Here is a 16507-nt window from a genome sequence, read left to right as displayed (position 1 = left end):
TATGGAACAGCAGTTCTGCGATTTTTCTTCTCCAGTGGAGAAGTGTGCAAGCTGTCTTGCTAGTGGAAAGGTGTGCGTGTGGGGAAAGCACTGAAAAAGGATAAACAGCAGATTCTAAGTTCTTTGTCAGTGTGGGGTTCTTAGGTTGGCCACTGGTTTAACTCCTGTTATGTTAAGACTGTGTTCCTTTTCTGCCCTTTTTCAGGTAGCGGTGCTACAGCAGTTGTCCAGGCAGCACTATGCAAACCCAGGCAAGAACGTGTAGCAATAAAGAGGATCAACTTAGAAAAATGCCAGACCAGTATGGATGAATTACTTGTAAGTAAATCAGAGAGGAATGTATTACATGAAGACTATCTTCTGTTTTGATTTTGGTTTTTGCTTGGTCCAAGAGTGAGGGTAGAATTTTATGCAGGATAATAGTGAGAAGAGGATTTGAAAATAATCTGAAAAATATGCCCTTCCCCTTAACATTTTACTCACGTATATTTTGTAATGCCACAAAAACAAGACGTGCAAATTTGAATCTTGGGATAACCAGCTGTTGAGAACTGTGGGAAGAACCTTACCCCTTGTTTTCAGGAGACTTTATTTTCAAGAAATTACTGTCTGGTTGTTTGTATTTTCTTAATACCAAGGAAACATACATTTTCCTTTGGTTAAACACTGATTAAAAATATCAAAATAAATTTTAGTAGGTCTCCTTAAAATGTCTAAAGCACCAAAATGTGGCCAAAACTAGTTGTTGGATCATTTTGTAATGACAACTTTTGAGGTGAAAAGTAGGAGTGGCTACACTGCCATCTACACAAGGAAACTCTTGTTAAAGCTAATAACACGCATTTTATCCGATAGGCCGTAACAAGCCGTTTGAGGAATGCTGTTTGTTTGGGTCACTGATCAGAGGAGGAAGGGACCTGTAAGAGGCCCTTTGTAAAAGGGACTTTTAAGAGTTTTTCCTCTGCACTGGTTATGGCAATCCAGACAAAATCACAAGGAACTGTTAAAAAACAAAACCTGTTGCTTTCTAATGGTCCTTGTCAAGTGCTTGTAAGACTAATGTGTATTTATATATAGGCAGCATAACAAGAGTTGAAGGACACAAAACCATTCTAAAAGTGAGAACACTCTCTTCTGTTCCACAGGTTATACTACTGCCTAGAGACTGTGGGCTTTTTCTAATGCAGAAATTCCTGCCTCTGAAGGAAATGAGCTCCTCAGCAGGGAATTGCCAGTGCAAAAGATATCTTGAATTTGATACAGAGGGTATGGTCCATCCAGTTTCTTCAGATAAAATGGCTTGTTTACAGTGGAGGACCCAAAATGCTCTTCCCCTGGTGATTGATGGCATTCGCCTTCAGCTTATGTAACAGCTTGTGCGGGACATTGTTGTGTTTTTTAAAAGAGGATTGTGATAGTGGAAGTTACCTCTGAGGCAGTGAGACTTCTGTCAACTGAAAACTCAAAAGATAAATTCTGAATTGTGTTTAGAAAGAGAGCAGCCCAAGGTGAGATGCTGTGCATGATGTGTTAACATCTACAGCCCATAAAGAACATTTCTATAAAACCATAAATACTGCTAATCATTGTAATAGAAAAAGGTCAAGATTTGATCTTTTTTTATTAGAATTCAAATGGGAATTAAGAATTAAAAGGTTACAACAAATAAAACCAGACAAAACTGCCAAAAAAATCTGCAGGAGAGATCCAGGTGGTCTAGAGAAATGACTGCAGTTAGTTACCAGCCGGTACAAAGTTACCTTAGCAAGTGCTTGAGTATCTTTATTGCTGACATGAACTCCACTGTCTGCCAAATGAGACAATAGGTCTTGAGTTTTTGGTCCCATATTGCTTGCTTTTGGTATGAAGGCAACTGTCCATACCATCTTTTTTTATTTTTTAACGTAAGTCAATTTCTGCTTTTCTATGTTCAGATTTTGTGCTTCTTTTATTTGTTGATCTGTTTTGATCTGGACATAAATTCTGGCTTTCCAAGTTCCTGGTTAGAAGGGTAAAAAATAGAAAAAAAGGGCCATGTGTGATTCTTTCTATTTTTATAGTTGCATACCCACGTGTGCATGCATACATATGGATAATAAATTGTGCTTTTTTTCTGTAAAGGGAATTATACTTACTCTGACTCAGTTCGAATAGAGAAATTTAAAAATTTTGTTTAAAAAATAGAGATGTTATTCTGGAAAAGGTCATCATTGATCTTCAAAACTCTTGTTACGACTGTATTAACATTTTTGTTTCAGTTGATAATACTTAAAATGCTCTTGCGTTTTGGGTGTTTTAACACTGTTTTTGAGTCTCCCCAGTTTTCAATCACTTGTTTTTCTGATCAGTTTCTATTGGCACAGGGATATTCTAAAACTTTCTGCCCTCTGAACATGCTGTTTTGTAAAATCCTGCTGCTGAACGCTTATGGATGGTGTGCAAAGGCACCCCTCAGAAATCCTCAGCTGTAGCCTTCAGAGAAGTGGAAAATGCAGCAAGCCTGGTGCCCATGTAAGCAGACTTAGGATTTGAAACAGCGTCAATTAAAATAGAAAGGCAGTGGGGGAGGGCGTTTAAATATTAAGGTTACACAAACTGCCAAACTCCTGAAACTCAATACTCTGTTTCCTGCAGTGTCCCCTGTTCTCACTATTGTAAGCTGAATGTAACTTAACCCCATGAGCCAAGGAAAAAACTCCTGTCTTTAGTATTGTCCTGCCTGGGTATCTTCCCGCATCCCCTTACCTCCAGTTTTTTAAAACAAACAAAATACTTCATGCTACAAAGCAAAGAACGTTCTATAGAATGGCTTATTCAGTTGAGTAGTTTTCTAAACTGTTTGCATTTCTGCTCTGGATAGCCCTTTGAGCAGGCTCTCTGGAGGAGCCCCTCGTGTGCTATGCCGCGCCCCGGGTGTCCGTGGGGGAGGCCCCGTGGAAGCACCCACAGAGCTGCGGCCCCTGCCTGGTCGCTGGGAGCTGGGCCCGGCGCTGTGGGCGCTGCAGCCGAGCACTGACAGGAGCTGTCTCGCAGTTGCTTATTAACTGTGTCACCCACCTGCCCTTAGGCCGACACACATTTTTGTACAGCTGCTTGGTGCAACTGGATCAGGAATAACTTGGCCGAAAACAAGTTAGCTTTTAACCTGGACGTATTTGCTGATCCAGTGCACAAACACTTTTGCTAGCATACGGAAGGGAGAAGCAGAGGGATGAGGGGGAGGGACTGCATTTGAGGTGCTGTTATAGCTTTGGTGCTGTTGACTATCTAAAGTGAGGTGAACGTGAAGAAGGCTCCAGGGCATTCTCCTGGACGTCCTGCTGCAAGCTTTTCGTCTAACAGTGTATTTTAAGTGAATGCTTTTCTCTCTCACCTGTGCGTATCATGGGCCTCAGCCAAATAACTGCAATTTATTTGGGGGATTACCATTCTGTGTGTGACTGGGGCTCTCCAGAACTGCAAGTCTGAAATGAATACTTTCATTACTAAAATTTAATCCCTTATCTCTCATGGGGTGCTTTCTCTTTACTGATTTTTGTTTTTCAAAGGCTCTCTTTGAAAAAAGTCACCAGAGCTGAGACACAAGATGCTTTTGGCCACGGTTACTGTGATAGCTCAATTTTTGCTGTTGAGTTGATGAAAGTAGACAAAATACTCAAAGCACTTTTGAGTTAAAGATAGTGAAGTTTACCACAGTCAATTAGTTACATTTCTGCACCATTAATGTGTGAATAAAATAGATGAGGTGTATTTCTGCCCTGCAGTAGCAGGTAGACTTTTTGAGGCATCATTATGTTACCAGTGTAGGAAAACAATAAAACAATGTAAGAAACAAAATAGCAATAAAGAGCAGGAGAGTTACAGTGAAGAGTTGGTATGGCTAGCTGAATTAAAAACCTGAGGCAATACTTTGACTTGTGTTTAAGCTGACATGTTTCCTGGGAAGGGAAATGAGTCCCACATAACTTTCTTCTTTTTTCCACCTACTGTCTCCCGGTGCAGAAAAAACCCCAAAACCCAACCAAACAAAACCCCCCCCAAAACCAAAAGAAATAAGCTATTTTGCAGATTGCTCAGTTATTCAGGTTCATTGCATGTCTATCCAGGCATTCGTCTGCTGTGGTTCAAGGCTCAGACATTGTCTAGGGAAGACTCTTGACAACAGGGCTAGTTGAAATGTGTGTCAAACTATGGCCTGACTTAGTAGTCACCAACAAGCATCATGAGATTAAATCAGAGTCTTTAATTCATACAATTAACTCTTTATTAGAAAGTGACTGTGATCTCGAGTGCATTGCAAATAACAACAAAAAATCCCTATTTCAAACACATGCTGAGTTAAGGCTGAAAGTTGAAAATGGCATCTGTGTCAACTTTAATCAGTCTGAGTGGGACTGGCATAGTGCTGGCCTTGCACCACTGCTGCTGAGTCAGCATGTAACATGGGTCCACCTGAAAGCAGTTGCTTTTTGTGGAGGGATGGGAGGTGGAAGAGTTTGGTTTTTAGCTGGATTAGCTCCCTGACTGGCTTACCCTCTGGGACCACATCCTTAGTACCAGGGATGGATCGGGGCTGTGTGGCTGGAGGTGGATAGGGAGAAGTAAGGCTGTGGGAGCTTAAGTTGGTGTTAGGCCAAAGCTTCCAGTGCAGAGGAAGCCTAAACACTCCTATGTAAAGGACTGGCCAGATAATTGCCAGAAAGGTGTTGCAGAACAATTATATGAAAGAGTGAATAGAAAAAGGACTCTGTGTGAAATAGCAGATACAAGGCAGTCATTCTTACTGTGTACAGCTGTGGCATGTCCTAGATAGTGTTACTTGGTAGTGCCACGTTGTGCATCTGTTTGTGACTGCGTGCTCTTCTAATGAATTGTTTCCTCTGACTTCTGTCTGTAACATTGCTCTTTCCTCTTGCACTTCTGTTTGATTGCGTGGCTCTGGTGTCCACCCGTCCGTCCCACAGTAGCTGAGCCAGTGGTGCTGTGTCCTTTGTCTGACAGTTGCCTTCCCCCTTTCCCACCTGCTCGCATTCTACTCTTTTCATATCCCTTCTGAACAGGAAAGGCAGTAGATTTTTACCTTTCCTTGTGTTTTGTTGTCCAGCCTGTACCTACACCTTCAGCTCTTGGAGACTGCTCATTCTTCATTACTCGATCTGAATTTGTGACTTTTAACAGTAATTTCTTTGCTACTCTAAGAAGAAAATTGATGTAGTTACACCTGTATCTCCTGGCCAAACCTCCTTGTGTTCTTTGCAATAATGTTTTGTCTTGCATGCAGATCTATAGGTAATTTGAAATGTTTTGGTGCCTTGATGCATATTCTGTGCGTACTTTGTTTCTATTACAGTATTTCACTTTGAAAATTAAACTTTCTCTCTATGGAAGCAGAACTGATACCTGGCTGTGTTATGTTGGGCTTTGTATTTCTTACAGAAAGAAATTCAAGCAATGAGTCAATGCAATCACCCCAATGTGGTGACCTATTACACATCTTTTGTGGTGAAGGATGAACTTTGGCTGGTTATGAAGCTGTTAAGTGGGGGTAAGTTACTGGTTTTACTTCTTTAGCTGCAAGGAAATGGTATGATTTTTTTTCCTAATATACCTCCTTTGAGTTAATTGATCTAAACCAAGTAAGGATGGTGGAGAGAGACTACATAAGATGAACCTTGAGACATAAGTGTGTTATTGCAGAAATGTGCAAGCTTAGAAAGTTTGTTTATGTATAGTGATAATACAGGCGAAGAATTACTGAGATAAACTCTAGTGATCTAACTACTGTAATTTTTTATTCTGAATCAATATATTAACATGGCTGTGTAAGGAAAACTGATGAGAATTAAGTCACTTCTGTCAGTGTGTCCTTTTTCGAGTTTCTCTAGAACCCACTTTGTTTTTGTAAAAATGTGCACACTTCTGATTTCATAATGAGTGTTTCTCATTCTTTATTTGAAGAAGATTCTTCCTAGGACAGGCATTATACATGTTGCTTTTTTCATTGCTTAAACTAACCAAACACTCATTACAGTTTTTGTGATGATAGTTAATGGTATAAAAATCTTATTTGGTTCTGGGAGAAGGAAAAGGGTCTGAACTGAATGTACTTGTGGCTTAGAAAAGTGAGGCTCCAAAAGAAGATGTGGTTGTCCTGGTCCCTACATTATGTTCTTCAAGATTAGTCTTGATGGCAGCAGACTACTGCACCATCATGCTGGAAAGGAAGGACAAGAAGTGCTCATAAACCATCACATGTTGCATCACATTTGGTTGAATTGCTCAGTTCAATCAAAAGCAAGCATAGACCCTGAGAGGAACCAGTGATTCATGACAGGAATTTACCGTGAGCTGTTGAAAAATGCTTTGATAAAAAGAAAACGTTGCTATTAGATTCCTTGAAATTTATAATAACTGAATCATGTCAAACTGGGTGTTGCTAAGGATGTTGTCATCATTTGTTTGCAGAGGATATCTCCTTCCAGTTTTGCAGCTACATCTTTATTCTACATTGTGAACACATGAACCACACTCTAAGCTGGATAATAAACCAAAACCTTTGCTGTACATGTCAGTTTAAATGTGGGATACTCCTGAATTTTTAATAAATGGTAAATTAACAAGCTGTTAGTAGATCTTTCTAGTGGATCATTGAGTGTTACAGTACTCCTGAGAAAAAACAATGCCTTGTTTCTCATTTGAACGAGGTAGTGGTGTGCTTTATTCTGAGAGATAGTTACGTGAGATCTTTACACGTACATGCAAGGATGTAAATTGCAGTAGCGTAGAAAGAATGAAGAAATATAACTTTCTTAAGAATCTGATGTGATAGTGATGTATATATGCTTTTTTCTTTACTGGATCTGCTATATAGGTTCAATGCTTGACATAATAAAGTATATTGTCAACAGAGGAGAGCACAAAAATGGTGTCCTTGAAGAACCCATAATAGCAACAATTCTTAAAGAAGTTTTGGAGGGCTTAGACTATCTACACAGGAATGGGCAAATTCACAGGTAGGAACATATACGTAGTGAAAAGAATTTTCTAAGTTGTGTGCATAGTTTGTTGATACTGGTCAGCTGCAGTAGCTTGGCGAAGCAAATTGTCTTGCCTCTTTCACATACAATGTAAATGCGATCAGTAATTATCAAATGATGACACTCGGACAGGCACTGTAATCCTGACTGCAGTTTGTCACTAATACTTAATACTTGCCTGTCTCTCCTATAGTTAGGATAGATCTGTGCTGCATTAAGTATGCCAGAACTGTGGTCTCTGCTTCTCTGCCTGCTGGTACACCAAATATCTCATCTGAATCTAGTTTATGTGCTATGGTCTATGACTGGGTTATTGTGTTGCACAGTAAACCTCTGATCTTGGGCACTGCTGTATAAATGTGAAATTTATTTTTTCCTGGTAATCAATAATGTCTGTTACAACTCTACAGACCTCTCTTTATGACCACATGCGACACTGGGATCGGTACTATGGAACTGCATCTTGGTGTATATGCATCTAGTGATTGTTCTTTTCTATATGTTCTCTCTCCACTGACTTCCTCCGTGTAAATTGTGCAAATCCTCTGGGGTGATCTATACATACCTGCTGTAGCAATCCCCAGATTGCTTCCACTGTTTGAATGTTAGAAGTGCTGTACTCTGACCTCCATAATTAGTTTTACTTAGGTGAACTTGCCTTTTAAGGAAGGTGCCTACAAGAGGCTCTCTGTCTGCCTTTTATAAGGCAACCTTTTAAACAAAGAACAGATTCACTGCAGACAGAACTCTTGAGAATGGAGGTAGTGCAGATGTAGCACAGTACTTGTTCTTTATGTGTACTTCTTGTGTCTCATCTTATAAATGAACTGCCTCTGATGTAAATGAAGAACTATTTCCTCCTTTTGCAGAGAGAAAATTGAGATAAATGGCGAAATAAAGAACAATTATCTTGACTTCTGGTCTGGGATGCCAAAGATCTGCCTCAAACCTTAATTCCTAGTCTTCTGTTAAGCTGATATTGTTGCGGAAGGAACATTCATTAGATTTTAAGGATAACAGAATCCTTTGAGGTCGGATTTGGGAATTCCCCTTGTCTGTTTTTAAAAGAGACATATCTATTTTTTACATCTGAGATTTCTCTTTTTTTATAACATCTGATTTGTAAACTGTGTAGTACCACAGAAGTCCTGCTGAAGACGATGCAGTGTGTGTTCCTTTTCCCACATATGTAGTAGGTGAAAGCTGTGGTAGTTCAGGGAACACTGTATCAGGTGGTATTTGCCAGTTGGAGATGTTTCCAAAATTGTTCAGGGATTTTGTTCTGTTGTTTCGATGCATTCTTGTTTACGTGTAAGGAAACAGGTTATATTGCCTTTCAGTAGCAGTGTGTTAATTATTTTCAGTAAATCTTGGAAAGATTGATTTGCTCAAATTCTTAATGTTTATGATACAGTCCATATGAAAGATTTATCCTGTGCATTAAGAATGGGATGCATATTTCTATCAAAAAAAGTCAGCCAGAAAGGTTTCTTCTTAACATTATGCATGAATAGCCTGTTAAATGGATATACTCGACTGTTAAGCACATGCTGAATTTTTGACAGATTCATTGTCAAGTAACTTTAAATCATGGTACCCTATAGCAAAATTGGATTGCTGTTTCTAAGCCTTCATAGCTTCGTTGGATAGAAATCTGCAGTATATTTACCTTTCTTGAAGATGGGTCTTTTTTCTGTGAAGAGATCAAAGACAATAACTTTTTTTGAACTTCTAGTGGTGCAGTTGGATGTGAGAAAGCATTAATTCTCGTTTTAAAGCTCAGAAAGCTCTCAGTTTGTGAGATTAGATTTATAAAAGGTGGTAAACCAAACTTGGGACCTAAATAGATTTTGAGAACAGAAATATCTCTGAATTCTGCTAATTTTATGCCAAAACTGAAATTGAGTCTTTTTATACGAGACAGAGATTGTGAGAGTTTGAACTCTGTACTCTGTTTTATTGTAAATCAGTTACATTTTATACTTCAGTTCCTGTTTCTATCTTTTAAGTTCTAAAATGCTTTCTTGTAAAACTAATTAATATGCAATATTTATTTACATAAAATGTGCACATATGTACTTTCATACATAAAAGTAACCTCTGTTTGTATATTCTAGAGATTTGAAGGCTGGCAACATTCTTCTGGGTGAAGATGGCTCTGTACAAATAGCAGGTAATGGTGCTGGTAGAGTAATGGCTAAATAAAATAAAAAGGTAATGCAGTGGTATTGGTTGGTTACAGTTGAGCGTGTATTAGCATTAAATATCTTCTGAATGTATCTGTGCTGTCAGGATAAAATTATTTGGTCTTCATAAGAGCTTAAGTACTGAGGAAGACCCCATATCCCATCTCTCAAGTTAGTATCAGATATCTGGAAAATACAGTGAGCATGTGGTGATACCTACCCCCTCTCCCAGTGTACTCCCAGGTACAGGCTATACAGTTCATGTATAGCTTGTGACCCGGCGATCAAAGCTTTGTCTTTAGTAGCTCTCAGTAATAAAAAATGACTATGAAAAGTTCTTTTTAAATAAACAATACCTCAAAATATATATTTTGAGGGCTTTAATATACCAGTGTCTGAAATCTCTGAAGCTGGACAGGAAAAGATTGGCTCATGGGTGAACCATTTTACTAATTTGGAGCAGTTCTAAGTATTCTGTTCCGAGTTCAAGACTTTTTAAGTAAGTAGTCAATTTTACAGACTTGAATTTTAATAAGATACTTAATATTAATTTATCCACTTGATTATACCCTGCAGTTGTCTTCACTTTGTATAGCAATTTGGGCAACTGCTGACATTCTAGGTCTATGTTGTTCAAGTATTTTTTAGATATTCTCATGCTGTAAAGGAGTAGATATCCAGACAAACAACCTAATTAAAAAATCATAACTAAAAAGTTGAAAGATAAAATCTCATGAGCCATCTGAAATAAAGCTGTTGACTTTAGATTATTACTTTCACCCATAATAAAATCTTCCCTCTCAGTAATCAGATAACATTCAAACAACAGCTTTGTTTATCCCTTTCTAGTTCAACTCCAGGGCTTGGTTATTGGCCTTCTCTTCCTTTTTGCTGTAGACATCTTAGTGAGTAAGGCTTTAATTGTATTGCCAGGGTGTCCAGTGCAGGCGGGACTGAGGAAGTTCAGTGGCTGGTTAGGTATGTGGAAAGTGTCTTTCTGTGATGCATTATTTCAATACCAGGTTATTTCCTATCTTCAGGTGAAAAATGAAGCAGTGTCAAGCTTGTTTCTTTGTTGGTGTGGAGGTGTTCTGTTTCAGACAGCTGAAAGTTGCACATTAACTGAAAACCAATTTTGAATGTCCAAGAGGCTGAAATTAATCTTTTTTTACATCCCTTTGCCTCGACCAAGTAAAATCTGTGTTTGGAGAAAAGATACCTGATAATTCTGCTTTTTATTTGCTAGAAGAATTTAGGTTCTTTTGGTTAAATTAATAAATTTATGAATTTTTTTTTTTTTTTATTTCTGCCTATTCAGCTTTTCCTTATAAGCAATAGTTCCTCTTCAGGAAACTGTCACTGATACCAGCATTGATTTTTAGGGCATTAAAAACTTAGAAGCAGGTGTTTCTGTGGCTATTAATGCTTTTCAGAAATAAAAACAAAAACTGTCTATTTATGCAAAGACTTAGAGATTTTGGAGAAAAAAAGGGGGTTTTATTCATCACGCAAGCTGCAGGGAAAACTAAAGAATATTGCTTGAAGCTTGCTTCTTACTTGTCTCCTATATTTCTGTGTGTTTTAGTGATGTAGAAGAGATCCAGAATTTGAGTCTGTGTTGCTTAATGGTTGTTTAGTGGAAAGGAGTGATAGAACTATGTTTTCTGTAGTTACTGATTTTTTACTTTCAACTTTAAAATCAGGGAACAATAGGAAAACAATAGGAAAATAAAAAATGAAGTATGTCTATAGTGAGCTACTTGATTTCAGTATAGTTTGGTTATAAATAGCACAGTCTAAAATACTCTTCGTATAGCTCTGGTCAGAGTGGCACTATTTCTCCATACATTGGTAATCTGCTCTTCTTCCATTTGTCCCCGACCTCTGCCATACAGCTGTCACTGATGTAGTGACAGGTTAACAGAACACTAAGGTTTTTTGCTATTTTGGGCATTTATTAGTGTCATGGTCTACTATTAAATATATAAAGTTGATCCCTTTGATTATTTTTGATTTGCTAAGTCTTCATAACTATTTAAGTTATATATAGTATTATCTCTTGTTCAAATTGCATTCAAATTTAGTAGCTGTACAGAAGTAGTGCCTTCTCTTTGAGCAACAGCAGATGCAAACCTTTCAAACCTTGGTTCAAAGTGCACATTTGAAAACCTTAAGTGGCAGATGTTCTGGAGTCCTTTGTAACCATATTCACGAAAACACATACTAGGAGGTTAAACTTGAGGGTGTTCTAGTGCAGATCTTGCAGATAAAACTATACCATCTATTCCATAGCATTTCAAGAACAATGTGTCACAAAACAAAGGTAAGCAATGGAGAGTTTCTTTAAGTACATCTGTATGAATTGACTTAATTTCTAAAGTGTAAAACCTTTGCTTTGTTACTGGTAGGTTAACAGATTTCAACTTTTTTTCCCTTTCCCAGATTTTGGCGTTAGTGCATTTTTAGCAACGGGAGGTGATGTTACTCGTAACAAAGTAAGGAAAACATTTGTTGGTACTCCATGTTGGATGGCCCCTGAAGTAATGGAGCAGGTATTCCCAATGTTAAAAAAAATATATATGTATCTTCAGTCTTTAATTTTTGGAACTTGAGACGTCACTGCCTTGTTTTTCCTTTCTGATTCTATTCCAGGTGCGAGGTTATGACTTCAAGGCTGATATGTGGAGTTTTGGGATAACAGCCATTGAGTTAGCAACAGGAGCAGCACCTTATCACAAATACCCTCCTATGAAAGTAACGATCACTTTGTATTACTTTATGCTGTTAGCTGTATTATTAATGCTGCTAGATAGTCAGCACTACTTCATTTTCAGTAGCAACTCAAGATGTCTAAATATAGGTATTCTATGGAATATTTATTCTCTTTTAATTTCAATATGTTTTGAATTGATTTTGCTTATAGTACCTTTTTTTTGGGATTATTGTAGGTGTTAATGCTGACGCTTCAAAATGACCCTCCTACTTTAGAGACAGGTGTAGAGGACAAGGAGATGATGAAAAAGTATGGCAAATCCTTTAGAAAACTGATTTCATTATGCCTTCAAAAAGATCCTTCCAAAAGGTAGGTCATTATTGCCATGTACAGTGGAATCCCTTTTTTAAATGTATGGACTACTTAAAGTTCCAGTATTTAAACATCATCTTTAAGTGTATGATTTGAATTTTTTAAGTAGCAGCCTGCAGTCAGTCTTCATCTGGGGAGAAGAAATTGCCTCTTAATTGTCATTTTAAGTTTTCTTCTGGGTTGTTAACCTAATTTATTTATATATAAATATACTTTTGAATTAAAATCTGATCAAACAGAAGTCCTTGCTAGACATTCTTCATTTCTCATTTGAGGCAAGATATAAATCTTGATATTGTGTGTAAGTCTAACAAGAATGTTCAGTTTGATCAGACAGAACTGTTGGTAACCAAACATACCAGTCTCTTGGCCTTTAAAATAAATTAAAAGTAAATAAATAATTTAATGTTGATTTTCTGATTTTGTGACGTAAGCTTAGTATTGTCTTTAACTTGGATATTTCCAGAGAAAATTGCTTATTAAGAGGTATTTATTTTTTTACTGTAAAGTTAGGGGCTCCAAGCTTGTTCAAAGTTTTCCTCATGTTTATGTAGGCAATTGCACGTCATAGTATCTTTATGATTTGTTCTTTCTTGCTGTGTTTTGTGAATGGAATAGCCATGGTGATGAAAATACTAAACTTCTACTCCAAAACCATTGCTGAGGTCCCGAGTTCCCAGTACGATTAATTTATTTATCCTCTGTTCATTCCTATGCAGATCCATTTTTGTAGGTTTCCTTTGCTAAAGAGTTGGAGGAGAAATGTTCTAATTAACTTTATTTCCTAAGGGTATTTAATATATCACTTTTTGAGGAGTTTCAGAGATGGTATTTCTGGGAAAAAAATTATTCAGGGAGCAATCCTGATTGAGTACTGTGTGGGTCTTCTATGGTGTGTACTCGTCTTCACTGATGTTACAGTAGCTTAAGTCCAGGATACTGTCGTAGGGAGTGAAGTCGAAAAGGTTCCAGCAGCAATACTAGAGAACAAGTATAGTTAAGAAAAAAGATCATGTGGCAGCATCTTTATTCTTGAAATCCTTCGAATTCTTTTTTTCACTGAAGGATCATTTATGTACGGTGTTCAGATTCTCAGACCCTTAGAGCTGGTGTTCTTAGTAAGTCCTGATACTTTAAGCTTAGTGCTACAGTTTGGCTGCTTACAGCTAAGAATGAAATGTGTTCTGGATAATCAAGCTTCTTTTTGTTTCCAGTGCTTAGCAATTTTCAGGGCAAGATTAAATTGGTATGAAAATAATTTGAAGTAAATAAATAAAATGTTTTTCCTTCTTTCCTTGAAAACGTAGTGCTGACTTACCTGATCTCTAGTTATGACATCAGTGTTGAAACATTAGTGTTTAAACTAATTATACTCATTTATTACACTGCAGTGTCTTCATACTCAGGATTACCTAGAATTGAACAATTAGATCAGCAGATAGGTGATTAGATCTGTGTGCCAGTTACTCTAACCGAGGAGTGAGTGTCCTTATATCGTGGGGGTCATCACTATTTTTTAATGTTTTTTCCAAGCCAGTATTAAATTTTGCACAGAGATACCTCCGTCGTCGTTGTGCCAGTTGTGGGAGAAGTGCCTGCTCGTTGTGGCAAAGTCTAGGGCTGTTACTGTCTCAGACCATAATGTTTTCTTTTGGGGATCTGTCTGTGGGTGTTTCTCTCCCCAGTGCCAAGGATGCTGCTTACAGTCCTGAGCTGCAATTCACTGCCACGGTCTGTGTGGAAAACAGTCCCAGAGAGCATGTGCAGACCAGTTCAGAAGTGTCTGGCATAATTAATGGTAGAGGAATGGAGAACACTAGTTTGGATAAAACTTCACTAAGACTCTAGCTTTTGACTGTGCATATCCCTGTTATGAGATGCGATGGTACTGGATCACTGAAACTTGTCTTAAAGTTAAGAGTTAATTTGAGATAGAACTTTAAAACTTTGACACAGAAACTGATTTTTTTATTTTTAAATGTTTTCTTCCTTTTTGCTTATCCAAGGTTTATGTGTGAATTACTGCTAAGCCTGGTGGTCTCCATAGTACCCCTAGTAAGAACTCCTTTATTGTAGAGTTTGATGCTTTGGAGGGGAAGAAAAATAAGTGCTCTGTGGAACTACTGTCTGAGTCTAAACTGGATGTTTTCTGTTGATGTCAGGAGCTGTTTCATTATGTCTAACAGGAGTGAACCGATAATACATACACACTACTTACTACTCTTTTCTTCACTTATTCTTCAGATTTGTCCTCAGAGAAATAAGTTAGTTCAGATTTTGGGAGTTTTTTTGAGATTGAAACTTCCAAAATTTAAGCTTTTCCCTGTCTTATCTAGCTTGTGCTATATCTAGTCTCTTTCTATAGCAGAAGTTGCTTCTGTTCATTTAGAAATTATGTATCTTGGAGATTTTGGCTTCCCTAAACCTAGCCATGTCAAAATTAGTCTTGGATAGTGGTATGGGCTTCTAATGGAAAGGATGGAAAGAAACTGGAGGATCCATCCCAAGAGATGCTTAGCTTTCTCTCCAGAGTTTGCTTCAGTACCGGTCTGCCTTTGGCTAGATAAGTAGCTTTTTACATCCCTGAAGCTATGGGAGACAAATCCTGCTGTTGGATCCTGGAATCACTTTGGCAGCTGCAAGATTATGATTATCTGTTGAAAATGTCAAAAATAAAAACTTGATGATGATGGGAAGAAAGAGACTTGAGCTGAACTGCAAGTAAAAGTGAAATGTCTAGGTTTTGAACTTATAACTGTGGCTTTGATTTCTATTCGTCTGTTTGGTTGGAAGATGCTGCTGATGACACTATTTTTGGCTTATGCATCATGTTAATAGTGTCAGTATAGTTTCTTGCGAATACCTGCTGACATCAGTGAGGTAAAAGAATGCCGGTAGCAGGTATTGATACCACTGTTTAGAAAATGTAATTATTATTTTATTGCTGTGGAGCAAAGTTCAGCCACTTGGGGAAGAACATGATACCTGACTCTCTTTTTTTGTTGTTGTTGTTGTTTTGTTTGTTTTTTGTTTTGTTTTATTTTAAGGGTAAAATGCATTTGTGTCGAAAGGAAAAGGGAGGAAAAAGGGGACAACTTAGAGATTGGGGTTTGGTTTTTTTTTTTTGTGGTATTTTTGCCATAAGAAGGCTTAATTTTTTAATGTGTGGTTAAGTGAGTATGTGTGAATAAATTAAATAGCTATTATCATTCATCCCCCATTCATACAGTACTAATTCAAAAGTATTAGAGGCGTACCATTTAACTAACGTCTTGTACTGTATTCACTGAGAGGGGTCTTTGTTTTCTGTTCTAATTTATTATTGATCTTTCAGGCCCACAGCAGCAGAACTTTTAAAATGCAAATTTTTCCAGAAAGCCAAGGTAAAGCGTTTAACCCTACGAGTAAATTTTGCTCTGCCTTAAAATCTCGTGAAATTTCTTCTTTCCTTGTATTGATTTTTAACTTAACAAATGTTGATTTTGCAGAATAGAGAATACCTGATTGAAAAGCTTCTCACTAGAACGCCTAATATAGCACAAAGAGCAAAAAAGGTGAGTGTATTCATGTCTTTTTCTTTCTATGCAAGAGAAAGCAGGGACTGTTCAGTTGTCTTACATTTTAGTTGGCTGACTGAGCCATTCTCTTATGCAGTCCTTCAAAGATAGTGACTGCTGAATTAATGGTTTCTGCAGCTTTCTCCAGGAAGCCCTGGGGCATTTTGACTTCCTTTCTGGCCTTGCCAAAATGATATATGGTATTTGTCATCATACATGATACAACTTTTCCCCGCTCCCTTTTAGAAAGCTACAGGTGAAATGGTTGTGCAAATAAAAAGTAATCTGCATACGTATAGGTACATAAATTGCCGAATTCATATCTTCATTGATCACCGAGAGTAACGGTGAAGATGCTATAAACGGCATTTATAGAGGTCTACCTGGTTCTTTTTGTTATTTCAAATGTGACACCCAAATGTATGGAAATTGGGTCCAAACTCTGCAAGAGTGCTGCTGAGTTATTCAGACCAGTGAAGCCTTATCCTACAGGTGATAGGGTTAAACCCACAGCTATGGCATAAGCTGGTATTTCTGTGGTGCCTTTGGCACTTGTGTAAATGAGCTTACCGGGTCATGTGCAGCAGAACTAAAAAAAATAATTCTTAACAGGTAAGTATTTTAAAACTTTAGTCTGGAGTA

The 16507-nt window shown here is 37.7% G+C and overlaps 1 protein-coding gene across 1 annotated transcript in view; it reads left to right on the top strand.

Annotated features, from left to right (window-relative positions):
* The window catches only part of LOC104528277 (STE20/SPS1-related proline-alanine-rich protein kinase), a gene marked incomplete at both ends in the record, with an annotated part of 55316 nt that overhangs the window by 19439 nt on the left and 19370 nt on the right, over nucleotides 1-16507 (top strand). The window contains 9 exons of the mRNA XM_029086019.1: nucleotides 206-318; nucleotides 5437-5545; nucleotides 6872-7013; nucleotides 9155-9210; nucleotides 11666-11775; nucleotides 11876-11977; nucleotides 12172-12305; nucleotides 15643-15691; nucleotides 15797-15862. Of these exons, the coding sequence (XP_028941852.1) occupies nucleotides 206-318; nucleotides 5437-5545; nucleotides 6872-7013; nucleotides 9155-9210; nucleotides 11666-11775; nucleotides 11876-11977; nucleotides 12172-12305; nucleotides 15643-15691; nucleotides 15797-15862 (881 nt within the window). The remainder of the gene's footprint in view (nucleotides 1-205; nucleotides 319-5436; nucleotides 5546-6871; nucleotides 7014-9154; nucleotides 9211-11665; nucleotides 11776-11875; nucleotides 11978-12171; nucleotides 12306-15642; nucleotides 15692-15796; nucleotides 15863-16507) is intronic.

This window comes from Antrostomus carolinensis, unplaced genomic scaffold (assembly GCF_000700745.2).
Source record: "Antrostomus carolinensis isolate BGI_N321 unplaced genomic scaffold, ASM70074v2 scaffold23947, whole genome shotgun sequence".
In the NCBI taxonomy this organism is placed as follows: Eukaryota; Metazoa; Chordata; class Aves; order Caprimulgiformes; family Caprimulgidae; genus Antrostomus; species Antrostomus carolinensis.
Note: the sequence above shows the minus strand (reverse complement) of the source record. Positions and strands in the feature narration are given on the sequence as shown.